The sequence below is a fragment of the Gavia stellata genome, chromosome 3 (assembly GCF_030936135.1).
Source record: "Gavia stellata isolate bGavSte3 chromosome 3, bGavSte3.hap2, whole genome shotgun sequence".
Classification (NCBI taxonomy): domain Eukaryota; kingdom Metazoa; phylum Chordata; class Aves; order Gaviiformes; family Gaviidae; genus Gavia; species Gavia stellata.
Window position 1 is genome coordinate 65851957 of NC_082596.1, and position 27529 is coordinate 65879485.

General features: G+C 36.2%; 1 protein-coding gene across 1 annotated transcript in view; it reads left to right on the forward strand.

The window, feature by feature from the left end:
• Positions 1–27529, forward strand: part of ZNF236 (zinc finger protein 236) — a 73877-nt gene that overhangs the window by 32559 nt on the left and 13789 nt on the right. Inside the window, exons 13-28 of the mRNA XM_059836164.1 lie at positions 2483–2743; positions 2997–3247; positions 3777–3884; positions 8868–9019; positions 10174–10280; positions 10375–10526; positions 10640–10852; positions 11258–11537; positions 12001–12104; positions 15020–15385; positions 17382–17527; positions 18778–19021; positions 19440–19619; positions 20907–21059; positions 22398–22585; positions 24276–24407. Coding sequence (XP_059692147.1) covers positions 2483–2743; positions 2997–3247; positions 3777–3884; positions 8868–9019; positions 10174–10280; positions 10375–10526; positions 10640–10852; positions 11258–11537; positions 12001–12104; positions 15020–15385; positions 17382–17527; positions 18778–19021; positions 19440–19619; positions 20907–21059; positions 22398–22585; positions 24276–24407 — 3037 coding nt within the window. The remainder of the gene's footprint in view (positions 1–2482; positions 2744–2996; positions 3248–3776; positions 3885–8867; positions 9020–10173; positions 10281–10374; positions 10527–10639; positions 10853–11257; positions 11538–12000; positions 12105–15019; positions 15386–17381; positions 17528–18777; positions 19022–19439; positions 19620–20906; positions 21060–22397; positions 22586–24275; positions 24408–27529) is intronic.

Here is a 27529-nt window from a genome sequence, read left to right on the forward strand (position 1 = left end):
GAAATTTTCCAGACAAGCAGGTGGAAATGGGCTTGTTTCTGCAATGTAAGCTCTGAACAGCTTTCTCACTGTCTCTAATTCAAATCATAGTGAATTCCTGATGTTCTCCTTACAAATCAAGTTCTGTATTGGTAGGTTCTCAAACTGGCTTGAAACAGTTCTTGGTTTCTGTATGCTCTCTTAATGGGAGGGGGGGAAGTCTTGCAATATCACATCTTTTCCTTTTGTAATATCCTACCTAGATTTCTCACTGTCTTTTGTAGACACTATCAAGCTGGATTGATTTAAATCAAAATTGGGTGGGTGTTGGTCTCTTCTCCCAAATGACAAGTGATAGGACAAGAGGAAATGGGCTCAAGTTGCACCAGGGCAGGTTTAGACTGAATATTAGAAAAAAATCTCTTTACTGAGAGAGTGGTCAAGAATTGGAACAGGCTGCCCAGGGAGGTGGTGGAGTCACCCTCACTGGAGGTGTTCAAGGAACGTGTAGACGTGGCATTGCAGGACATGGTTTAGTGGGCATGGTGGTGTTGGGTTGATGGTTGGACTTGGTGATCTTACAGGTCTTTTCCAACCTTAGTGATTCTGTGAAAATAATTTCAAATTGGTAAGTGTTGCTGGTCTGCATCATTACCACCTTCATTATCCTTCATTGAAATAGTTGATTTTAATTGTGTTTCACACTTGTCTATTTTCTTAAAGAAAGTGTAACTGTCAATGGTTAGTTACCATTAAAATGTTAGTTGCTACTAAAGAGGGCCTTATCTGTGTAAAGATGGCCTTATTTAGCCTAAATATAAGCTAAATTTACGCATATTTTACTGAAGCATTTATCTAGTTTACAGTTTAATTTAGATTCACAATTCTTCATCTTTCATTTGTTTGGGAAATGTGGTTGACTGATTTTACCTAGTTCATTTTTCATGGTTTTGTCAGGATTCTTTGAACGGAAATTGAAAGTGTTTTAATTACACAAAACATGAACAGCTTATTAGTTAAACAATTGGTTTACATGCACTGAATAATCACTTTTTTTTTCTTGTCAGAATAAATTTTGTGTTTGAAAATGCTGTTCTTCAAATGCCTGTGCTGGAATTTATTCTGCTGTTGGGTATACATGTACTCCAGCTCAGGATAAGCTATCTTTAAAAGCATCATTACTTATTATGTGCTGCTTTGTTTTTCTTCTCCCATAGTGAAAATACAAAGATGTGATGGGGGTACCAGTCACTTGCCACTGTGCTTCTTTCTGATGGATGCTTGCAACGGAGTACTGAGTGAATGTTAGCTTGGCTTTGTTTGGGGTTTTGTAGAGGAATTAGAAACTTACCTCTTTTTTCCTGTTTGTTCTTCATAAGTTGGCATTGCTATACCTAAACTGCTAGACTTGACACTTCTGTGGTCAGTCTGTCTTTACAGAATGATGCTGTTCATTGCTTAGAAAGCTTGTTTCCCTCTGTGAAACAGAGGGAAATTCGTAGTAGGGGTAATTTCAATAGAGTGGTGACTGAATAGTGTGTCAGGTTCTACCACAGGCACACCAAGGAAGGATTGGGATACCCTACCACTGATTTCCATAGATGTATATTGGTAGCAAAACAGTCATCTTGGTATCTGTCACACTTCTTTTATTATGGCGTTTGATGTGGTGGTCGTAGACTTCTAAGGCTACTATAATCATAAGCCATCCCTCACTTTTCCCAATTTTATTAAATCCTACTTCCTTTATCTTCCATTTCCTAGCATTCACATGGCCTTCCTCCTAGCTCTCACTCCTGGGATGCTACAGTCATAACCCTTAAAATTCTCATTGCATTTTGCTCCACTTCCTAACCTGTCCTTCAGTCTGTTTTATATCTCGACGTAGTCCTAGGGAAGCTCCTCTAGCACCTCTGGAAGGGAGGATATAGAGAGTGGGACGTGTTGATAGTATAGATTTGAGTTTCCCCACTTGAATGTTGTTTTCACATAGCAGTCTGAAAAACTAGTTGTACTGTGCCTTGTTCAGGGGATATTCAAGATGATCACAGTTCTTTGCCCAAAAGTTTTGTTATTAAACCTAGTAGCAGTATATATGAGGAGGATCGTATATTTTTCTCCAAACTTTTGTGGATGTCATTTTAGCTGAATTGAGGAAATGCGTGTGAATGATAATATACTAGTCTGAAGAACTGGTATATTATCTGGCATGGAAAAATTTAACCCAAATGTTTCAATTGAGGCGAAGTATGGTCAGAAAAGGAGATTGGACTGTAGAACATAATTAGAACTGTCAAGACAGTATTGCTTATAGCCCTGCCAGTGATGAAATGCAAGTTATTTATTAAAGCTTTAATTTCTGGATTTTTGTTAACTGAGTTCTCTTCCATCCATACAGTTTGGTTTTAGTTTGGTTTATTTTGCTCATTTTAAATTTAGTCTTTTAATAACTTTGTAAATCAAAGTGTTAAATCTACTTTAACTTCTGTTTTCTCTTAAAAAGGTCACATACTGGTGAAAAGCCATTTAAGTGCTCTCAGTGTGGAAGAGGTTTTGTGTCAGCTGGAGTTCTGAAAGCACATATTAGAACACACACTGGATTGAAAGCTTTTAAGTGTCTTATATGCAACGGGGCCTTCACTACTGGTGGTAGCCTCAGGCGACATATGGGGATCCATAATGACCTTCGACCATATATGTGTCCATATTGTCAAAAAACATTCAAAACATCACTAAACTGTAAAAAACACATGAAGACTCATAGGTATGTTTACAATTTTTATATGAATCCTTCAATGTATTTCAGTAGCCCGTCCTTCAAGATAACTTGGAAAGGCAGCTTTGCTCTGTAGCAAATGCTAATAATTGAATGAGGCTGTTTATTTATGGGTAGCAAATACTTAGGTAGCTCTGAAGGTATAGTGAATTATTGTGTATAATAAAAAATTGTTCACATAAATAGTTAGGTAAACTGTCTAACTGAAGCCATAAAAAGACCTTCTTACCTTTCTTTGCAGATATGAACTTGCACAGCAACTTCAGCAGCATCAGCAGTCTGCTTCAATAGATGATTCTACAGTAGATCAGCAGAGCATTCATGTTTCTACACAGATGCAAGTAGAGATTGAAAGTGATGAGTTACAGCAGTCAGAAGCTGTTGCAACAGATCAGCAGGCTATTTTAGAGTTAGACCAGCAGCCAGTAGTAGGCACAGGAGAAACAGCACTAGAACAACAATTGGCTGAGCAGCCTTTAGAGCAAGATGAGGGTGAGTATTTGAAATATGATGAGGTTTATAATGAGGTAAGTTTACAAATTCTCAAATAACTTTTTATTCACAAATTTCAATGATTTGGGTTTCAAGACAATGCAAGTAAACAACTAGAAAAATACATGGACTAAAAGCTAACTACTTAAAGTATTTTGTGCAATTTCTTTCATTCATTGGTGTTTAGGTTTACTGTTAAAAATATAAAAAGATTGATTAACGTTTGCACCATTTAGTTGTATCAAAACTACTAAACAAATATACAGAAAAAATAATACTATGTTCACAAAACTTTACTATATCACCTCTATTATTAATAAAAAGCACTGCTGTATAGTCTAATTAGGAAGTAATACCTATGTTTTGAGGTGGGAGAATACAAAATATTTATTTTTAATGCAGTAAAAATTCAGATGACTATAAAATGTAGGGGTTTGGGAATAACTGTATTACCCAGTTAATTACATTTTCTGTTGTTGATACTTCTTCCTTTTCTTGTTTATCTCCCCCCCCCACCTTCCTTTCCCTATTTCAGATAGATTTGTGACACCCCAGCATGCTTTACAGGAAAACATCACTCAGTATGAACAACAAGCTATAACACAGCAGACATTTGATCAACAGGGCTTATCACAAGGTTAGTAATAAATAAAGGTTTTTAAAGTGGGTTTTATAAGTCTGGCTTTAGAGCAAGGCTATCATAAAGAATTTCAAAAGTGGGCATGCACAGTCAAAGTAACTGCAATGCAGAGAACTTGCAAAAACCTTTTCTTAAATTACTATTTTGAAATTATATTTGGTAGAATATTTTGAATATTTTAAATATAAATAGATTTTGCTTTTATGAGCTGATGTTTAGTCATTACAGTATTGGGTTTATAGTCAGGCATTTCATATTCTTTCCTTGATTGTGTTTGAAATTGCTGTGGCAGTAGGCAGTTTACACAGCTTTTCCCCTAAATATATGTGCTTATAACCTGAGATGATCAGAAATACAGTCTAAGATTTGACTGAGTAGCTGTTGGGATTCGTTATGGAAAAAGACAGTGCAAAATATAATCATGTAAAAAGCATACTTTCACCTAACCACAGCAGTTTCCTTTTGTATTTTATGAAGCTAGATAAGTAACAAATTAAGAGATTGTAAACATTTGGAAATTTTTTTTTTATTTGATTACAAAATGCGGAGAAATATGTGTAAATCTTATGTAGCCTGCAGAGAATGAAGAAATGACTGTGTTCCTTTGCTTTGCACTGCTGGATTTCTTGAGTTGTTGCTTGGTATGAAGCTACTAGTTTTGTTTTGGGTTTTTTTTGGAGAGGGTGGGGCAGAGAAGGGTGATATGTTCAAGGGATTTTCATTTGTTTTGGTTGGGAAGCATAGCTCACTGGCTGACCAGTTGATCTCTTCCTCTTTGTTTCTGACTCCAGCAAATAACTTCGTATTTATGTAACTGGTAACCATTAATCGGTACTCCCTCTGCTTAAACTTCTCTGTTCTTAATTTCATTTCCTGTTTAATTGTATAGTGCCTTTTGTAAAAGCGTAACTGACCGTGCTAAGTTGCACGACACTGAAGAAATAGTATAATTTGTTGCCGATTTTAATTCTCTAGGTTGTGCTGCTTTGTATGTAACTGAGAAAAAAAGTTAGTCTCTGCCTTTATTAAACAAGACTGAACCAGGTCCTGTTAAAACACTATGGATTATTTTCATTGGTAACCTTTTACAGTTTTCCAAACAAATGAAAAGAGACTACAGGAAAAAAAAGTGCAACCTTTCACTCTGTTACTCTCAAGAGTGGTGGTGGTTTTTGTTTGGATTTTTATGGCTCCTTTGAATTTGAAAATCCAATATGTAAACCTTGTTTTGTTATTTTATTTAGACTTCAGTTTCTATGTATGTGTATTTTCTACATTGAATAAATATTGAATACTGAGTGCTTTCTTGGGGAGGGAGAAGACTCTTCTAGATCTTCCGAAACAATTCTTTCATCATCAGAAATCTAGGCTGATCATCGGTACATTATAAAATTGGTACAGTTAATCAGAACATTAGTGGTGTGGGTTTTTTTAAGTCTCATTTGTATAAGATGTCTCCTGTTCTACTTGGAATCTCATCCACAGATTCCCAACTCTTTGAAGTTTCCTTGAAGATCCTGGAGCCCTTCAAAATTTTTGAATTTCAGGTAGGTAAGCATTTGCGCGGATGCATGCGTTAAATTGGTCGACCCTCTCCCTATGTCTGCATCTGTGCTTCATGCTCCTAATTTCTTTTTCCTATCAGCTAGGCAGAACATTCAAGCTTAAAACACGATGTCTTTTTATCCTTGATTTTTATAGGCTGTATTCTTGTTAAAATACTTTGGCTCAGTGTTTATATAATAAAACAATGTAGGAGTTTTAAAGTTTAAAATCTTCAGTAGGTTTTTTGATTTTTTTTTTTTCCTTTTTCCTTCTTTTAAGAAAAAAAGAAAGTCTTTGCGTTTCAGACAGATGAGGCTGATCTCTGCACAGACCTGTCAGAACTTTGTTTATTCTTTCAGGTTTGTTTGTAATACTTTCACAGAATTTCTGGTTTGTTCAGATAGATATTCTTCTTGGCATGTTCAGACTTGTAAAGAAGTGCAGATCTTATGAGCGTGCTGCTGTATCATAATCTGTTATTCATTGAGCTAGATTTGAAGACTGAAGAAAAGGACTTCAGTGTTCTTTGTAGTTTACATATTCAGGCATCTTCATATGAAGATTTTTTAGTCAGGTCAGAACAACCAAATGGACCTTTTATCAGAAAAAGTCTTTGTGTTATTGAATATCATCTGTCACTAAATGTGTTTTCATATGGATTATGTCATCTTTTCTTCCTTTAAAGTTTCCCTGTAAGCATGGTTGAATGTTAGTAATTCAATTAGTGGTGATAGGAGAGTGAGCTTGAAAAACTACAAGAAGTCCAAATATTGTTATTCTGTAGCCTGTACAAATATACCCTTGCTGCCAGACTGCTGTTTTGCTTCCTATGAAGTTGATCTGCAATCTCAGGACTTGGAATTCCAGTTCTTTCCAGTAACTATTAACACATGGATTCCAGTCAATACTGTTCAGCTGTTTCCAAAAGTTGCCTAGAAAGCAAACCTGCAGAGCGTATAATTGCTAGTCACTGATCCCCAAAGAGATGCACATGTAGATACATTTGTAATGTTAGAATTCAAATCATCTGTCAGTAAAGACTTCAGGTTTTGTCTAAACTAAAATACTGTATTTGCTATGAACTATCATACTGTTGTTTTCTGATTCTCACATGCAAGACATCTTTCCACTAGTAAACTGATTTCCAGAGTATTCTATTCTTTCAGATGTTTTGTTAATGTACAAGAGAATAGGTTGGGTGATATCCTGAAGCTGAGAAAAAAAACAAGCAATGCAAATGATTACTTGTACTGAAATGACACAAAATACAAGTCCAAGTTTAGAGGACTTTGTAGTAAGAGACTCTCCTTATTATACAGAGCTTAAGATGCTCTCTGTTCATTGCAGATTAAGCAAAAGCTTCTGGGAAACAATATATAATGATGAAAACGAGCAGAAAATAAAGGTTCTGAAATTTATTTCTGTCTTTCTCTCAGACTGCATGTCTGGTTTTTGGTGTTTGTTTTTTTGGTTTGTTTTTTTTTAATGCGGTTCTGTAGAAATAGTATGGTGATAGGAAATGCCTTTAGCATGCTCAAAATTGTCAGATCTTTTTAAAATTTTGAGTGGAAATTTACCTTCATAGATATTGAGCAAAATGGGGATGCATCATATATATTCTTGTTACAGCATTGGTTTATATTTGTTCCAGAACTACTTTCAGAAGTAGTATTTCTTTCTCCAGTTTGTTCCAAAACACGTCTAAATTCAGAACTTTTCTTCCTGAGCATTTTGTTGCATAATACTGGGCAATTTTTTGGGATGTCAATAACTGCTTTTATTAAAACACTGTGAAGTGAAACAGGTCATGGTATAGTAACTTCTTTTTTCCTTCTTAGCTAGTAAAAATAACTTAGCGATTTAAAAAAGGTTTCAGGTTTTTTTAGACAGCTGTTTCTTTGTGCATTTAATAGTTAACATCCTTTATGTAGGGCATGGAACTGGCATCATTTTTGTTTCAGTTTCTTGAGGCTTGGGTTTTCGTGTTCTCATCAAGGTAGTGGGAATACCATTCTTCCATAAAGGTGCTTTTAAAATTTATTTGAAAATAGAAATTAGCAGCTCTCTTATCACCATAAAGCTTTGCATCGCTGTTCTTCAGGCTACTTTTTTATTTTGTTATTTCACTAAGAGTAATTGAGGTGCAAGGTTCAGCTTGTTGAATCTTTTATTCCTGTAATCTTGGTAGGTCTAGGAGAGGAAATAATACACAAGTAGCAGCATTAGGTTTGGTGATAAGTTACAATCTGACTAATAATGCTTTCAAGGTTTGTTTACATTTGTTAGTTTTCATTCTATGGTGTAAGCAATAGCACACAAGTAGGGTTTTCTCCTATATTGATAACAGTATTCTTCTGCTGTGGAAAGTGTCTTTTGGGGAAAATTTCTGCTTAAACTTAACACATCCCATTTTTTGATATACTGTAACTCAAAACATTCTTCAAGCATTGCTTTTTGGCCTTTGATGCTGTGATCATCTGATGTGGGTTTTTTCTACCCTGCTTTCATAATCTTCACCCTTTTTGTCCACTAAAGGCAAACTGCACAGAAATAGTAAAAATGCTGCCCTTACCTTAATTACTGATACATGTGGTTTAATTTTTTTCCACATAACGTTGATTATTTTTTTTAATATTAGAAGCATTAGGGCTTAGAGAGGTTGATAAAAGAGCATCTCTAATAGCATTAAAAAACCCTGCAATCTGAGCCATACTTCCCTGGCTCTGAATCATTGATACTACCATTTCATTCCTTCATTTAGAAAAGGAGGTGATTAAGATCTGGTATTTCAGAAAAACAAAACTGAATAAAAATTTCAGGTCTTTATACTGGAAATGTGAATAAAAATATGTTTATTTTTTACTTTGCAGTTTGCCTTTGAGAGGCTCTACTTTACTATTATCTAAAGAGTGGGAATATGTGGAGGAGATCCAAAGTAGGAGAAAATGGGGTTACTTTATCAGAAACTGGAGTTCTCCTATTGGGTCATCTCCTCCACTCACCCGCCATCCTCCCCACTGAGCTTTGCATCCTTGTGATCGGCTTCCAGTGTAGTTAAGGGAGCGTGGTACCAACGTGGATAAAGGGAGATGGGTCAACCTGTTTGACACATGCATGCTTACATACAAGAAATTCAAAATTTCAATGGCTCTAAGGTAATTGTGGCACCCCGAAGAAACTTCAAACAGTGTTTTTCTGTGGAGGAGATTTTCCAATAGAATTCCAGCTAATGGTAAGTAACCCTATTAAGCATATTACATAGATGCCAGAAACATTTGTGTGTTTTGCCACTCAACAGTGAAGAGTATAAAATGAGTATTACTATATGGTAATACTACTTAATCTCTTTTGAAAGTAGTCTTCAAAAAAGTGTGGTGTTATTCAAAGTCCAATTCAGCATATTTTCCAGGTTTGTGACTGTTTAATTTTTGGCAGGTTTTACAGTGAATGACAGCTACAATCAACAGACTCAATTTCCAGCTGTACAGCAGCTCCAGGATTCAAGCACACTTGAATCTCAGGCTCTTTCAACGAGTTACCATCCACCAGCCCTTCTTCAGGTTCCAAATACAGACACTATTAATGTAGTAAGTACTACTGGAAGGCAGAATTCACTGTTCTGTGATCAGTGATGAGTTTCTTTGAGCTATTTCATTGGTGATTAGGTAAACTGAGAAGTCAGAAAAGTTTCATGATTTCTGTTCTATATTGCTTATGTTTAACAACTGGAAAATAAAAGGATGGGGGGAGGATAAGTGACCTGGCTACATGTTTCTGAAACAGAGTTGTACGTTTTGATGCTCTAAGCCTAAAAAAAGATATAGTGCTATAAAGTTGGATCATAAGTCTACAACTAAGGAAAGGACCTAATGTTATAAAACAATTTTACATTATTGCACTATATTCTGTCCTAATTCTTTAATTTCTATGCATATAGATATGATCAAGCAATAAAAATAACGTCAGAAATGTGTAGTGATCATTCATGGAGCTTGCATATTGCAGTGTTACAATGTTTTTTCATGGTTCTCATCTGCTAAATTTGTAAAAGAGCTTAATTGCTAAAAATACAGTTTAAATATAACTTTTCATGTTGGTAGCAGTACCTAGCATGAAGACCATCTGTAGTAATGTATTTACCATGATGACCTGCATGAATTATTGTCCCTTCATGCTTGTTTGCAAAGGGCAAATGTCAGTCAGAGAACTGAGGTGGGTTTTAGGATCTGGAAGAGTTTGAGTAATTTCAACCTACAGGCTTTGGAGTTTTCTTCTCTTCAAATCTTACAACATGCTGTCATTCTCGAGGATTATTCTATGGTGGTTTTTGCTTAGAGGAAAAGCCTGTTGAAAAAGAAGTGAAGTCTGTCAGCACCACTGTGTGTTTTGCTACTCAGTGTGGGGCACATCCTGTTTAAAATGGCTGCTTTAGTGTTAAATTTAACCCCTCAAACAGCAGAAAATCTACAACTCGAGACATGTTTTTGTCTAGATTCACAGGGAGGTGTAAGTGCACCACATTGTCTGTTTATTACGATTCAGTAGGTGCACATTTTGCTGCTTTCCTTCTCGCTGTGAAAGAGTTGAGGTATCATATCGCATTCTTAATTCCTTGTCAAAAATTTATGAAAGCATCATTTTGATTGTGTTGACTGTAAATGCTGTAATCTTTTCTTGCCTACTTGTGTGACTTTATTTCAGTATTGTGTTATTGAAATTTACTTGAGGCTTTGATTTCTAGGCTACTCGCTTGATACAAGATCAGTCATCGCAAGAAGAACTTGAATTGCATACCCAAAGGCCTCATTTTCTTGAGGATAATGAAGATCAAAGCAGGCGTTCATATAGGTTTGTTACACTTCTAGGTTCTGTCACAGAACTTCCTTAATCTTTTATGTCTAGTAATTATATGCAACTAATGAAAACAATTTTATTCTAATAGATGTGAATATTGCAACAAGGGTTTTAAGAAATCCAGCCATTTGAAACAACATGTACGATCGCATACTGGTGAGAAACCTTATAAATGCCAACTCTGTGGCCGTGGCTTTGTTTCCTCAGGAGTTCTTAAGTCACATGAGAAGACTCATACAGGTAACAGTATACCAGCTCTATATCAGCATAACTCACATATGTGTTTTGTAAATGTCCTGTGTAAGTAAACTTAAACAAATGGCATGCTACTTATTTGTTTCTGTTACTTGAAGGAGTTAAAGCATTCAGCTGTAGCATTTGCAATACCGCCTTCACAACTAATGGCAGCCTTACCAGGCACATGGCAACTCACATGAGCATGAAGCCTTACAAGTGCCCATTCTGTGATGAAAGCTTTCGAACAACTGTTCACTGCAAAAAACATATGAAAAAACATCAGGCAGTCTCCTCAGCTGTAGCAGCAGCTACAGAAACAGGAGTGGGAGGTAAATTATTTCATTTTTACTCTTACAGTCCTTACTGCAAAACAAGTATAAATGTTTCGGTGGATTATATGAATGCTTTACATTAGGCATTATCCATGCTGGAAGGCTAATGTCCACAGCCACTGAAATGTCTCTGTTATGTAAATTGTTTAAAGAAATCAGTTTTCCAAAAGTAGAACATTTTTTGTCCGAAATTACTTATACCTGTATTTAAGCATTGTAAAAATAAGAATTATAAATCCAGCTTTATGTAAGAGAATTACAGACATGAGTAGTTAGACCTCTAAAAGAGATTTAAGTCCAAGCATGTAATGTAGTGGCCCTGCGTTTAATAATAAACCCTTCTATTTTTGCAGTTTCAGCTGACAGATTAAACTAAACAGACCTGTATATTTTTTTTAATAGTTGCATGTGTTGAAGATGATGATGAAAACTCTGAAAGAACTTCCAGAAAATCTCGTCCTGGTGTCATAACTTTTACAGAAGAAGAAACAGCAGAACTGGCAAAGATTAGGCCTCGAGAAAGTGCCACTGTCTCAGAAAAAGTTCTTGTCCAGTCTGCTGCAGAGAAAGACAGAATTAGTGAGATCAAAGATAAGCAAGCAGAAATGGAAGCAGAGCCCAAATATGCCAACTGTTGTAGTTATTGCCCCAAAAGCTTCAAAAAACCCAGTGATTTAGTCAGGTAAGGAATGGAAAAGTTTTGTGTATTTTCAATTTTCTAAATTTTTCACCAGAAACTTAGCAGTAACAGTTTCATATAACTTTTTTATGCCTAAGCTAAAGTTTGACTCATATTTACGTACATTTTTCTTTTTCAGAATGGTTTGAAAATATGTGTCAATGTTATATGTTCTCAAATGACTAAACCAGCCTTTTCATATTTCTTTTCCTGCAGTATTAAAATGATTATTATGAAGTTTTAGAATAAATAATTTTTTCTTGCTATAGGACTTGCATATAAAAACATGTAAAAATCAGTTTGAAAAATGGCAAATGCTTAAATCATCTTCTTTACTAGTTCTGCTTAATGGAATGTTAATAGAAGTTTTCTATTAATTCTAAAAGTAGTGAGATACAAAATAAATATTTTTACAAACTGACATAAACGTAGAAATTCACATGTACATTTATTCTGGAATTATTAGGCATGTTCGTATCCATACTGGAGAGAAGCCATATAAGTGCGAAGAATGTGGAAAGAGTTTCACTGTAAAATCTACTCTGGATTGTCATGTTAAAACACACACAGGTCAGTAAGATTTTGAATGTCTTTGTTTAGAAACCAGTTACTTTCTTGACAGGCTGTTTTAACTAAAGATTTTGCAAGGAATGGTATGTTTCACTATGATCTGGGAAATGGCACTGTGAATGGCAGTGCTAGGTGAAATTTAGTACTTACTGCATCATCAAATTAATCATATTTTTAATAAACCATATTATTACAGCCTTCTGTATTAGTAGGCTTATGAAGCAGTCATACTCTTAGCTTATGGAAAAACTGTGTATGTATCTATAGTATTTTAGTTTCAAATCTGCTGTAGCATTTCAATGCTAAATGATTTTCTGAGTAAGAGGGTGGATTTGGAGGATTTTATAAAATTAAGTTAAAGAAAAAAATTATAAACGTTAATGTTTGTGCTGCTAAGTAGATTGAAAGAGTACAAAAACTTTGAGCATTCAGCTATTTGAATCATGCAAGTTGAATGTAAACCTAATTTCTGTAATATTTAGGTTTTTACAGTAGTTTCTTTGTATTCTTGAGAGAGGTGTGATTTTAGTTAGTAGTATTTTTCAACTCCAATTTTACATAAATTAAAAAAAACCTCTTTAAATCTTTCATACTTGTTTTCTTCTTACCATTGAGTTTCTGTAATAAACCCAGTTCTAAACCAGTTAATTTCTAAAACTGGCTACATTTTTGCTAAGGTGCACTATAACCTTCTTTCAAAAATGAAAAAAAAAAAAGAAAGGTTTCAATGCTGTAATACATAATTATTTTGTTCATGGAAGCTACCTTTCCAATTCAATGTATTTGTACTTTCTACTGTTGTTTAATAAGAAATACTACTCTTGTGTTTTATACCAGATCTCTGTGTAGATTAGTATCTTGTCTCGGATAGTAGCAGATGCTAAGAATAATGAAAAGAAGAAAGCAGGGATTTGATCATGTTCCTCCAGGTTCAAGCAGTTTGCAAGTTGTGGGACTCTGCACTAGAGATAGTATCTTTTTGCTCACTACCTTTAATGGAATATTTTACATTAGCTTTACACAATTGTTTTCTGAACCCAGAAAAACTGGGTAAAAACAAATGGCCTCCAGTACATCCAGCAGTAATAAATTCCGTGATTCAAATTTGGTTTTCAGTGTGCCATCTGATGATTTTGTTCCTAAGCCCACTAGTTCTTTTGTTTGAGAAATACTGAGAAATTTTTCCACACTTTTCTTTTTTTGAGCTTTTTGTGATTTTTACAGACTTTTTAATAATAAAGCAGATAAGCTAAATTACTGCTTTTCTGATTTCCTGTATATGTAACAGTTCTTGTTAACATTTTACTTGGGTAGCCAGTAGTATGGCATAATTGTAGATGCAATAAAACACACTTAATTTTACTGTATTTGGAAGTAATGCCAATTTGGCATTTGCTATTCCTGTATGGCTTTTCATCACAATTTGTGATTATCTTCCCTCCAAGTTTCCTTTGTGGCCCCTACCTCCCTGTCCATAGATATTTTTACATTCTAGTTCATCCGTCTTTATTTTCAGATTCCCGGTGTTTATACAAAAAGCCCAAGAGTCAGGTCATAATCTGACTGAGTATTTTAATGTTCTGTTTAAACAGGACTTCAGATGTTCTGTTTGTTCCTCACTGCTTACTTTTTTTGCTTTGTTAACTTTTCTTTTTCTCTCTCTCCCTTTTTTTTTTCTCCTTTCTCCCAATGGATATTTTTTTTTCTTTGGGGTTTTGTAATCTTAATCTGTAATCTGAAGTAGATGGAATTGTAATTCAGGAATTCCATGAGAGATTCTTCTGTGTAAATGGAAACTAGAACTCAATAGCAGGAATCATACGCAAACGGTGGTTTTGTGACTTCTTTACCAACTGTAAATGACTAACATCACCTGAATACAGTATGTCTGATCTGGAAGTCGAGTCAACTTTGTTTCAGGGTTGATCTAATGGTTTGCCGGGTAAAAAGGATAATTTAGTCATGCTTAGTACTACTTTTCTTTCTGTGGTTTTTTTTTCTTTCTTTGGTTTTTTTCTTTCTTTCTTTTTTTTAATGTATTTTTCCATCACAGCTATAGAGAAATCTTGATTTTTATTCTTTGGTAACACAGCTGTACAAACTACATTGCTTTCTTTCCCTTGTTTAGCTAGAAAACAATATCGTGGTGAAAGGCCTGGGAATTTCAGGAGTTATAGTGGGTTTTCAGCTATAGTGGCATGTTTTCTGCCAGATATTTACATTATGCATTTCATGAATTGTGCAATTGCTCATACAGTGACTGAAACAAACTGTTGTTATTTGTAGTATGTTAAAAATTCCATTTGAGACCAATGTTTTGCAATCTGAAAGGAAAGCAGAGAAAGAAGACTGTATGTGTATAGACCAGATTTCTTACTTCTAGATTATTTTGAGTTGGTTGGTATTTTGTTTTAGAATATTATCTCACTTATAAATTTTATTTGTTTCCTACTTGTAATCCATTAATACTAGTCAGTATTGAGGTAAAGGCTGAAACAGAAGAATAAAGCTGCTGGAATTAAAAAGGAAATGAGTGGCTAAGTAAGGAGAAGCCAAATGCTGAAGAGGTCAAGATGAAACTTGTAATTCTCCAGTTTTATGAGCTGTGTAGTTGAAACAACTTGATTAGTAAGGAAGGTAAGAGATGAAGAGGAGGACAGGTGACCAAATAAGATTCTGCATGCAAGTTTTAACAGTATATTGAGTTTTAGAAATAGGAAAAAATTAAGATACCCTTCGTTAAGTTCCTTAATTCATTTGAAAAGCAGCCAAAATTATAAAGAAAAAGGCTAGTTATTTCAAATTTATTCTGTCCAAATTAGTTTAGAGTCTGTATTTTTTTAAACTGTTGGTACGATGCTATTGATTTTTAGAGGTTTTATCACTTATCTTTCTGCTTTTTGAAACTTTTCCAGGCCAGAAGCTCTTCAGCTGTCATGTATGCAGTAATTCTTTTTCTACAAAAGGGAGTCTAAAAGTCCACATGCGTCTGCATACAGGAGCAAAGCCCTTTAAATGTCCACACTGTGATTTACGGTTTCGTACTTCAGGGCGCAGAAAAACCCACATACAGTGTCATTATAAACCAGAGACAAAGAAAGTTAGGAAGACTGTCGCCCGTTCTTCAGCTGAGGGACTACAACCAGTCAGTCTTCTTAATTCATCCTCAACAGACCCTAATGTTTTCATCATGAATAACTCCGTTTTGACGAGTCAGTTTGAACAAAATTTACTTCAGCAAGGACTTGTGGGCCAGGCTATCCTGCCTGCTTCAGTGTCAGGTAAAAATGGATGACTTCTTGGTGGTGGTGTTGAGATCGAGTACTGAACTTTGCTTTCTATTAGAGTTCAGAAAATTATGCCAAACACTACTTCCAAACAGGTAAGAGTTGTACTGAATTCATGATTCGATGCACGGTGGTGACATAAATAGAAGTTTATTTATTTAAGAATGAAGGGGAAAATGTATGCAGTTCGCCTAGAAAGATCTCTTCAGTTCTGCTGTGGTGTTACACTGCAAAAAGGAAGAAAATGAACAGATAACAAGTAGCTGGAGTACTTGTATTCTTTTTGGTAATACTCTGTTGCCGTTTCTTAAAAAGTAGAGAAGCAAAATAGTTACTCTGTAAGCTTTCCATTCCATAAGATTTATTTTGTATTCAAGCATTAGATCATTGAGCAAAAAAAAGTTTGTCTACACTGGTTATTTACATAAATAATGAAGAGCATGTTTTAAGTGCACATGCTCTGCTGTACATGTGTAGGTAATGGTTCAAAACAGAATGAACAAACCCACCCCCCAAAAAAACCCCACCCAAAAAAACAAAACAAGAAAACGCTTTAGAGATATGAAGAACTACTAATATAGGCATGTATGTTGAATCACTAAATTCCTAGGATCCGAAGTCTTACCGATTGACAGTGGCTACAGCTGCATTAGCACATTAAATGTGCCATAGACCGTTCTTTGACTCTGAGGCCAACTAGCACGGAATACCCAACAAGCTTCATGTTGCAAGTAAATGACCTTTTGAGAATGATCCTTGCTAACTTCTAAATTGCTTCCAGGAGTGCTACATGGCCTCAGGCAGACTTGGTACTGCGACTTTTTTTAAGAACAGAGTAGTGCTCAGGTGTCTGGAAATGTTCCCTGGTACTGGTAAATTCACTACTTAAATTGTGAGTCTTGTACTGTCTGTCTGTCACTTCTGAATGTCAGACTTTGATTTTTCTGTGCTGCTTTGGCACTTTTTTCGGTACGTGTCTATGATTTTGAAGCTATGCCCACAAATTCACATTAATGTCTAAGTCTCATATTTGACTGTAGCCATTCCAGGTTATCTGATTTGACCTAAACTGTTGTCCAAAACCAACAAACTGTTGGTTGTTCGGAAGATACTGGTAAACGTTATTTGACAGGCAGTTTGTGATGAATTTGTGATTGAAAGCTGTCTGATGTTTGCTTGGATTTTTGAGTGAACGCAATAAGGTGGTGTCTTTAGCATATTCAGATGTCCTAGGAAGAGGCAGGAAACGTCTTAAATCAAGATTAGTCATTTGAGTTTTGCATAGAGCAGGTATTTCTTAGGTGCGTTGTAAAGCAGATTTATTATGCTAAAGGATTTTGGAGAGGAAGATAGATGTTTTTTGAAGCATCAGCTAAAGGAGACTCGTTGATCATACTGAAGGTGTTTGGAGAAGAAGGTATGTCAAACACAAGGTGACTTTTTCCTTATATACTCTCAAGACCTTTTTTAGAGATGGTCTATTCAACTTTAGGAATTAGGAGCTTTCTAAGTTCTAAAGATTTTGGATTTCAAATGCTAATGTACCTTTATTTCCATCCACATGAGTACAGAGGATGAACTTTGATACCTTCTTGAACAATGTTTGTGCTGTGCAAAAATGTGGCAGTAGCTTTCATGTGTATGTTCAGAGTCAGAATGTGCATATTATGTGTGAGTGCTGCTTGTATTTAGGCATGGCACACTCTTCAAGGAAATTTATACCAAGTTTCTCCAGGTTTCCAAAGCCACTCTCGAGTGGTTCTTGTTTTCTAAGATGCTAGCTAGTGCTTAAATAATAACAATCTTAAATTACATAGAGTTTATGAAGCTTTAAAATAGGCAATCATCAAATTATTTTTCTTGGCATAAATAAATATATGTGCGTATAGCTTTTGTATTGATTTAGTTTATAAAAATAAACAAGCTAAAAGAGGCAGTCAGTATTGATAAAGAAAAACATTATAATATATATGACTGTTTTCTTTGGTAGCTGGAGGTGACTTAACTGTGTCCTTGACAGATGGTAGCTTGGCCACTCTTGAAGGAATACAGTTACAACTTGCTGCTAATCTGGTTGGACAAAATGTTCAAATTTCTGGAATAGATGCCACCAGTATTAACAACATAACATTACAGGTAGGTTGCTTGCAGTTTCTTGCTTTCAATTTTATAGAATCACTTTGAGGGCTGGAGGACGTTTAAGGACCATACATAATTCTGGAAGAGTTCCCTTGAGTTGAGTGAGGCACGTGGCAATACCATGCTGTATCAGTTATAGTATGTTAGAAAACTTAAAGAATAGCTGCACAATGGTTGGGTTTTTTTTCTGGTTTGGTTTCTTTCTTTTTCAGTTTTTCAGGTTTTTTCACCCCTCTGGGATTTTGGCAGATTGCTTTAAAATCTATTTTTTATTTTTTTAACTGCATATTTTCTTCTCATGTTAAAAGCATTTTAGGCTGAAGCTCCCCACCCAATTGCCATAAAGACACCCTCCCCCCCCCCAAACAAACAGACACAAATTATTGCACAGAATGTTCTTTTCCTTAACATGAGACACCTGTGTTATTTGACCAGCTTTTAATATTTGGATTCACAATTTAACTTCCCACTGAGCTTGTAAATTGAATGACAGAAAAAGGTGGGATGATTACATTTAAAAATTTGTATTTGAAATTATGTGAAGGAATGATTGTCATGAACTTGGTTGTGTTTGATCAGTTTCACAGAATCATTGAGGTTGGAGGAGACCTCTGGAGGTTACCACGTCCAACCCCAAGATCAGGGAAGGGATATCTTCAGAGTTGCACTGGGTTGCTCAGAGTTTCTCTACTCAAAGTTTTTAGCATAAAACAAAGAAAACTGTATTTTAGTTTTATTTTCCCCAGTCCCCAAACATCCCTGAAGAGTAAAATGTCTATATCAAGAACAGATGTTTGACTGTGAACTGAAACCTTAACGAGCCCTAAGAGCTGAAAAAATAGGTAATTTCTGATATGTCTTCTCCTTGCTCCATGCCTTTTCACTTTGAAAGACCTGAAGACAGTGATAAGCATTACATGCAACAATAAGACAGTACAGAATGCCAGTGGTGTGGCTACCTGGTGCCCAGCATGCTCATGCTCATGATTTCCCAAATACTTTGCTGAGGAAAGGGAGGGAAGAATCTACAAGTGAAGCTGAATAGACTGTTTACATAGTGATTTTGGAGACTGACTACATACAGACACTTAAAAAATAAGTTTAAGTTTAAAATAGTTAATTATAAAGTTTAAATATTATATATACTCTGTATGCAATGAATATGAATTCTGGATTTATGTTACGAATATTCACTTCAACCTGTATTCATTAATTTAAGATTGATCAGATGAAAACTTGCTTTTCAGATTGATCCAAGTATTCTACAGCAGACATTACAGCAGAGTAATTTACTTGCTCAGCAGCTAACTGGAGATCCCAATATGGCTCCACAGAATCCCTCCCTCCAGGCAACAGAAAATGCAGTGCCAGCTAATGTGGTTATTCAGCCTATATCAGGCCTGTCTTTGCAGCCCACAGTAACATCTTCTGCTAACATGACAATAGGATCACTGTCTGAGCAAGAGTCTGTGCTGACAACCAGTGCTAGTGGTAAGCAGCATTAATAGTTTTATTGTGCTTTGAATTCCGCCCCCCTGCCAAATACCTCATTTAATATAATAAACATACAGTTCTTGTTTAAGCATCTTCAGCAAATTTTACAACTTTGTGTTACCATTTTTGAATATAATTTTTTCAGAAGGTGGACTATATAATGAAAACATTGAAGAACATTTATAGGCTTCAGAAAAATACAAAATCTTTGTTCTGAAGATCTTAACCTGCAGAGGAATAAATTGGATATGAAAACAAATTATTCTTTAGAGTACAAGTCCTAGCATCTTACCCTTAGCTACATCTTTTATAGTAGTTCAGAAAATAATGTATTAATTGCTTTAAAAAGTTGTGTCTATTTTAAAGAAAGGATCTTAATGGATTTTTTTTTGTTGTTCTACCCACTTATATTTAGGTGCACAGGATATCTCTCAAGTCATGACTTCACAGGGTATGGTATCATCTTCAAATGGACAACATGAGATAACGTTGACCATAAATAATTCCAGTTTGAGTCAAGTTCTAGCTCATGCTTCAGATTCTAATACTACAAGCTCATCCGGAAGTCCTCAAGAAATCACTCTTACAATATCTGGTTGGTATTTTTAATGATCTTTAATGGTACCAGATCTCCATTTTATAAGGTAGCCATATGGTAGTGTTTGAGGATGTTTTCACTGTCCACAGCTTTCCCATGGTGTATTTTTTATATTCATCAGCTTTAAATGTATTCCCCAAGTCTGGTTTTGAAAACCAAACACATTTGCTTTGAGGACACATGTTAGATTGTTCCCTTTTTTATTCATAGCCTTGAGTCAACAGATGTTTGTCTCGGTGGCAAATAACCCGTTCTTATTTCCTTGCTGTGCCTCACTTGGGGTAGTGCAACTCCTGGGTGCGGGGACAAGCAGGGCAGGCATTGGGGATGAGTCTGTTTAATCTAGTTTTCTTTAAATGCCTGTGCAACCCTGTTCTAATAGATGTTTTGATCATTCTTTGAGGTGTATTTTTCAGTCTTTATAATATGTAGTTAATACTTCAGGTCTCTCTGAATAAATTCAGACCGACTTTCTTACGGCCTCTAAGAGACTGATCCTATATACACTATAAATATCTTTCTATTTCCGCCGAAGACAGTTTGTATTTTGTATCATAACATTTCTTTAATAGATCTAGTATAGTATTTAGTGCTTTTCTCTTTTCCTTTCTTTTTTCTTTTTTTATTTTTCTTTTCCTTTTTTTCTTTTTCTCTTTTTCTTTTTTCTGTAATGTGGTTAGCATTTTTAAGTGCCATGACAATAATGTCTGTCTTAAGGTATCAGGGTCCCCCACCTATGTTTTTCTGCTTGTTAATGGATGTTCACTCATCTAAGAAAAATGGAGTGTAGGTGTCCCAACAACTGATAGAATCTGCTTTCAGTTTCTGTATGTTTTATGCTTGTTGACCTGCTTGTTGACCATTCCACAAAATTAACACCATGTGAAGTGATGTTTTTACAAAAGAGGACATGTTCAATGCAATTCATTATCCATGTAGTATATTGAAAAAATCCCATTTTAACCATGAGCCTTTTAGTTTGCTAGATTTTTATAGTTTCACGAAGTTGGTGCCTTGAATCCAGATAAGTAAGATCAATATTTGTATAAATACTAATAATCTCAGGTATTTCTCTACATGTTAGTGTCTAGATATGCATAATCACATCTGTATTAAAAACCTGTCGAACCTCTGCATAAAAATCTGCATGGGTAAAAAAGAATTTTGTATTTTGGTTGTATTTTCTACTTTTATTATTTTATGATCACTTGTTTATAGTTCTGAGTACAGTAGCAGAATAATGTTGAGATGTTTCCAGTTATAACAGGACTAATTTCTATTCAGGCCAAGATCTTATTCAGCACAATTCTGGAAGCAGTGATCTGAATACTGGCTTAAGGCTGACAGCACCAACCATCAACAGTCAGACTACAGGTGCTACATTAACTATAAGCAATGACCAGCTTCTTTCTCAGGGCACTTCACTAAATGCTCCAGGTATGCATACAGAGATTTTCTAATTAAAAATAATAAAATTTTGTTAAAAAATAAATATTAGACCAGGTAACTAAATATGAAGTGGTATAATCTTGCACATTATGATACAGGAACTACTTGGCTTTGTGTGTTTTCTCACTAGCTTTAAATTGTTATGCCAATTTAAATGAACTTTACTCCACATAGTAAGAAGAAAATGAAAACAAGACGACATATCTAAAATTAGTACTTTGAGGCAGTTACAGGAATATTGAAGGACTATTTCTGTAAATTGGAGGATGAAGAAATCTGATACATCTACTGCAGACAGATGATAAAATATCCTTTATATCAAATTTGCTCTAGTATTCAAATTTTGAGATTTTAAATATGTATATGAATTTCTACCTCTGTCTGTTTATATATACACACAAATACATGTGTGTATGTATAGTTCATACTTCCAACCAGTACAGCAGGTTGCATTGGTTGCAGCAGGTTGCACTAATACAGGCTTATTACTGATATGTAAATAATTTTTGTCACTCTTTTGCATACTTAAATTTTCTCTATCTTCCTTTTCCTTCGTCTGTCTCTTTTCATAGCTTCCTTTAGTGCTTATATACGTCTATAAAGCAAATCTGCTTTAATGTCATACTGGGGGAAGCCTACCCCAGAGTATCCTGTAAGATTTGAAGGTTAAGACATGCTCTTGTGTAACGAATTAGGAAATGAAACAGTAAAAATAGACAGTTGTATTGTACCTTCTTGTATCATCTTGTCAGGTTTTTGAGGCTTATCATAAACTGAGAGCCGTGAGGCCTCTAGTCACGTGTTGGAGAATCTGTAATAAACTATTGTACGGCTGTTATAATCAAACTGTTATGAGATGCCTATTAATAAGAAACTGGCCTTTTTTGCTATTACGGATTATGAACCATGTTGCAAGGATAGGGTGCGAGTGTTGGCTTACAGAGTTATAAAATTTTGCTTTTACTGCTGTGAGTCAAAGTGTATTTCATTGAGAATTCTGAAAGTGGTCAGACTACAGAAACGTGTAACCTGAAACTTCAAGTGCCTTTTCAGCAATGAGTCATCTTCCATGCGCCGTGTTACAAAGTTATTGCTTTGGAGTATGATGTCCATCAAGCTACATTTAGATGTAATTTTTCTAATTTTATCATCTGACTGTCTGACAATTTTTGATATATGATTAGCTGTTTAACTGATTTATTTGCTTCCAAAATAGAAAGGCCTAACAAATGAGAAATATAAATTAAGTTCAATTAAAATAAGTTTGCATCTAAGACTTTATGTATGTAACTGATTTTTTTTTTTACTATTTTGCATATATTCCAGAACTTAATACAACAGGTGGAACAAACCTTCCTTCAACACCCATATCTCAGTCTACGGTTTCTGCCCAGAATTTGGTAATGTCTTCATCAGGAGTTGGAGGAGATGGTAGTGTCACCTTGACTCTTGCTGACACTCAGGGAATGTTGTCAGGTGGTCTTGATGCAGTTACACTTAATATCACTTCACAGGTGAGAAATGCTATTCTGAACTAACAGATAAACTAATGTTACTGTCTTATAGGGCAGGAATTGAAGATTTTGCTTAGAAAATAATTTTGTCCTGTAAATACATACTATTTGAAAATTAAATTAACTTTCCTTCTCTGTCAACAGTGTGTGCACACTGGCAACCTAGAAGCATAAATTATTTAAACAGAAATACAGATAAAGTTTGCAGGGTTTTTTTTGCAATGAACAGATAGGTTCTACTCTTTCAAACATTGTTTGAGATCAATTTTTAGTGATAAACTAAACTGTGTACTTCATCATCACTGTTGAGTAATACAGATTAGTATTCCTAAACTTTTTATTGTTTAATTTGGTAAATTTTTCTTTTATCCTTGTGAACATGAGAGTTGAAGAGCAGTTGCGACAGTTCCTTTCACAGCAAATAATAGGACAGAATCTAAATTAAATTGACTGTCTTCAATAACAGATAGCATTATAAGAAATTTTGTAAGAACAGTGCTGTATGAACTATCATCTCCCCAGCAGCTTTAGCATTAGTTTTGTTTTTATCATAATTTAAGATTTTTGTGGTGTCATCAAGAGCCAGAAACATGTTGGCAAATACAATGTATATAGAGAGGGGAGAGAAAAACCAATCAATAAATAATGTTAAAAGACTAGAAAGTGAAAATTTAGGGTCATTGTGTGGTTGGCATTTCATTGTAGATTTGACATCTGAAAACTTGGGCTGTTTCTTCTACTTTCTTGGCTTAACTAGATTTAAATTGATTTTTACTTACTTTTTGGCCTGAAGTGAAATGTGTAAATGTATATAAACGAAAGACTTTTTGTCTAGCATATGGTGTGATTAAACCTGGTGAAGCGAAGTCTGTGATGATAATTATATGCTTCCCTCTGCAGTTTTGCTCTGGGGAGGTGAAGAAAAGACTTCTTAAATAGTTCTTATGACGCCATTTGTGATTTCTGGCATCGCAGAATAACAAAGCAACATGTGGTTTCATTTCAGACTTTGTAATAATTTAAGTGATTACATTTGGCAGTGTTGATATTTATGAATAAGGCACTATGCCTAATGTTAAGGCAGGCATAAGTAAAAAATAAGCATTGTTTTGGGCACTGTGCATACACAGTCTATGTTGCAGGAATCATGATGAATGGACAGGTGGTACATAAAGGTACTGTGTTTCCTGGGGATACTGAGAAGTCTTTAACAGTAATGTAGAAATAGAAGCAGTAGTACGATATTAGTAATATATATCTTAAGTAGTAATTTGGTACCTTGATTTCATGTGGTTTGGAAGTAGGTTTAATTAAGAGATTTTAAAAAAGGAAAATATTTTGGGAGGACCACGCAGGAAAGCAGAATATAGGGATTAAAGGAAGTATCAGCTGAAGAGACAAAGACAAGGGAAGGCTGAAACATTCAGGAATTGATGCAAGATTGGGAAAAATTAATCAGAACTGAATATCTACTCATACAGACTTCCAGCTGTTGTTATCCTTAAATTGTTAGACTTAAAATGGAAGGAAAGAAGGAGAGAAAACAGTAGCATTTGTTCAGATAGGGTTCAGGAATGGTCTTTTTCAAGAAAAAAAAAAGTAGTTTTGAGGTGCAAAAATAATTTACATGACTACAGTTAGCTGTTTAAATATAGTTATTCTACCCTTTTTTTCCTCCCCTCTTTGACAGGGTCAGCAGTTCCCTGCTATACTCACAGATTCCAGTCTCGCTAGCCAAAGTGGGTCAGGCTCACAGCAAGTCATACTGGTGAGCCATACACCCCATTCAGCATCTGCAAACTCTGATGAAATAACGTATCAGGTAGATACAATATATTTCTGTATCTTTTGTGGATAAAGGACATTATTCAACAAAAATACTGGAATTATTCCTCTATATCCTGAAGCAGGAAGGTTGATGTCATTCCCAAATAAGAGTATTGGGAAGAGGTTCATTGTGACTTCCTAGTCACCCGGATTCTGTTTTAAGTTTTGAGTTAAAAACACTTTTTCATACACAAAAAAGAAATGCAATTAATAATGTGTTTCTTTCTACAAATTACATAACCATGCTCTCAACACAGACTGCTCCAAAAATTTCCAAGTAAGTTTGTAATTAGGTAATAAAAATAGACAAAGGTGAGAGCTATGGGAAAAAATAACACCAATTGCTACACCTTTTCCATTCTTTTTTTGTAATTAAGTTGCTTTAATAGTGATGCAACATAAAGTCATTTCAACTTCTTATGTATTTGAATTTCAATAGAAACTTTTACATATGTAATACAGTATTAATATTAGAAAAAATAGTTCATACTTCTCTTGTTGAAGGCAAAATGAATGTTTTCAACCAATCTGGTAATGCAAGCTCTAAAATAGGAAAAATGGGAGAGGCAGATGGTGACCCACAATGAAGTGAAGAAGTGGTGGACTGGACTGACAAGGAAATGGCAAGATGTGGGCAAGTTGTGGCTGATAGAGGCACGAGAAACCTCAAAAATAATGACTGAACACCCAACTGAAGCGCTCTGCCATGGCTGGATTCAGAATCTTTAGGAAGAACATACTGGCAAGACAGCAGCAGGAATGCATGGAACTTTGCCTGGACGGTGAGCCAACTGAGACCTTATGGCTAAGGTCTGGCAAGCAGACCAACGTGGGTGACATTGTGGTGAATACTAACCACCTGCTACAGAACACCTGATCAGAAAGAAGTAGAAGATGACGCTTTCATCCTGGTCTTGGGCAACCTGTCCTAGCTAATCCTTCTTGAGTAGAGGAGTTGGACTAGATGATCTCAGGAGATCCCTTCCAACCTAAATGAATCTGTGAGTTGCAGTCCCTGGTCCACGTGGGTTACTTCAGCCTGCCGAAGATCTGCTGGAAGGGCAACAAGCAGGACACAAAGAATCTAGGGAACTTCTGGAGTGCACGATGATAACTTCTTGATACAGATGACTGAGAAGCCAGCAAGGTGAGGTATTGTTCTGGCCCTGAGAATTGCAAACAAGGAAGAACTGGAATGTGAAGGTCAGGGCCATCCTTTGTTGCAGTGACCATGAGATTGTGGAGCTAAGGATCCTGAGGGAAGAAAATGAAGCAAATTTCTCAGTCTGGAGAAGAGGAGGCTGTGGGGAGACCTCATTTGCTCTCTACAATTACCTGAAAGGGGGTTGCAGAGAGGTGGGTGTTGGTCTCTTCTCCCAAGTGACTAGCGACAGGACAAGAGGAAATGGCCTCAAGTTGTGTCAGGGGAGGTTCAGGCTGGATATTTGGAAAAATTTCTTTACTGAGAGTGGTGAAACACTGGAACAGGCTGCCCAGGGAGGTGGTGGAGTCACCCTCACTGGTGGTGTTCAGGGAACGTGTGGACAAGGCATTGTGGGACATGGTTTAATAGCAGGATCACAGCCCTGGGCATTAGGAGAGCAGCCTTTGTCTGTTCAGGGATCTGCTTGGAATAATCATATGGTAAACAGATCTGGAGAGAAGGAGGATCAGGAGAGCTGGTCGATTTAAATGTTGTCCGCTTCCAAGCTCAAGAATGGTCAGTCCCACTGTGTAGGAAGTCAAATGTGACAGGAGGCCAGTGTGGAGGAACAAGGAGCTCCTGACAAAACTCAGACATAAGAGAAACATACATAAGTGGAAGCAGGGTCAGGTGACCTTGAAGGAGTACAGAGACACCATTCAAGGAGGCAAGGATGAGTTTAGGAAACCCAAAACCCACCTGGAGTTGAATCTGAAAGGGACATAAAATGCAACAAGAAGGACTTTTGCAGTTATATCAGCAGCAAAAGGAAGATGATTTGGCCTGCTACTGATTGGAGCAGAGAACGTGGTGACAGAAGATTTGGAAAAGGCTGATGTACTGACTGACTATTTTTGCTTCTTTTTTACTAGGAAGATTTGTTTTCTGCAATCCCAGATCACTTAAGATCAGTGGGAAAGGGTGGAGCAATGAATACTTATCCTCAGTAGACGAGGATCATACACAAATCCGTTGGTGATGAGATAGCAGTTATGAGTGCTAAGGGAGCTGGCTGATGTTGTCATGAGACCAGTGTCTATTATCTTCGAAAGGTCATGATGATCAGGAGAGGTTCCAGAGGACTGGGAGAAATCGAGTGACTCCTGCCTTCAAGAAGGGCAGGTTGGAGAATCTGGGGAAGTACAGGTCAGTCACCCTCGCCTCCATCTCTGGGAAGGTGATAGAGCAAATAATGCTGAAAAGCATTTCCAAACATGAGGGACAAGAAAGTGATTAGGAGTAGTCAGCAGAGATTTATGGAGGGGAAAACATGCCTAACTAACCTGAAAGCCTTCCACAATGAGATGACTGGCTTGGTGGATGAGGGGAGCAGTGGATGTGGTTTGTTTTGACTTCGGTAAGGCTTTTGACGTCTCTCATAACCTCCCTGTAGGCAAGCTGATGAAGTATGGGCTAGCTAAATGGAACAGTGAGGTGGACTGAAAACTAGCTGAACTGCTGGTCTCAAAAGGGTTGTGATCTGTGGAACAAAGTCCATCTCAAGGCCAGTAATTAGTGGTGTTCCCCTGGTTCAAATACTGGGGCTAGTACTGTTCATTAGTGTTCTTCATTAGTGATGTGTGATGTGCATGATAGAACAGAGTGCATGTTCAGCAGGTTGACGGGTGATAGAAAACTGGAAGGAGTGGTTGACAGACTGAATGGGTGTGCTGCCACGCAGAGGAACCTCAACAGGCTGGAGAACTGGGCCAACAGGAACCTCGTGAAGATCAGCAAAGGGAAGTGCAGAGTCCTGTCCCTGGAGAATAATAAGCCCATGCACTAGTACACACTAAGGGCAGCAGGAAAGCAGCTTTTCAAAGAAGGACAAGGGGTACTGGCGGGCAAGTAGTTGACCATGAACCAGCAGTGTGGCAAAGAAGGCCAACAGCATGCTGGCTTGCACGAAGGAG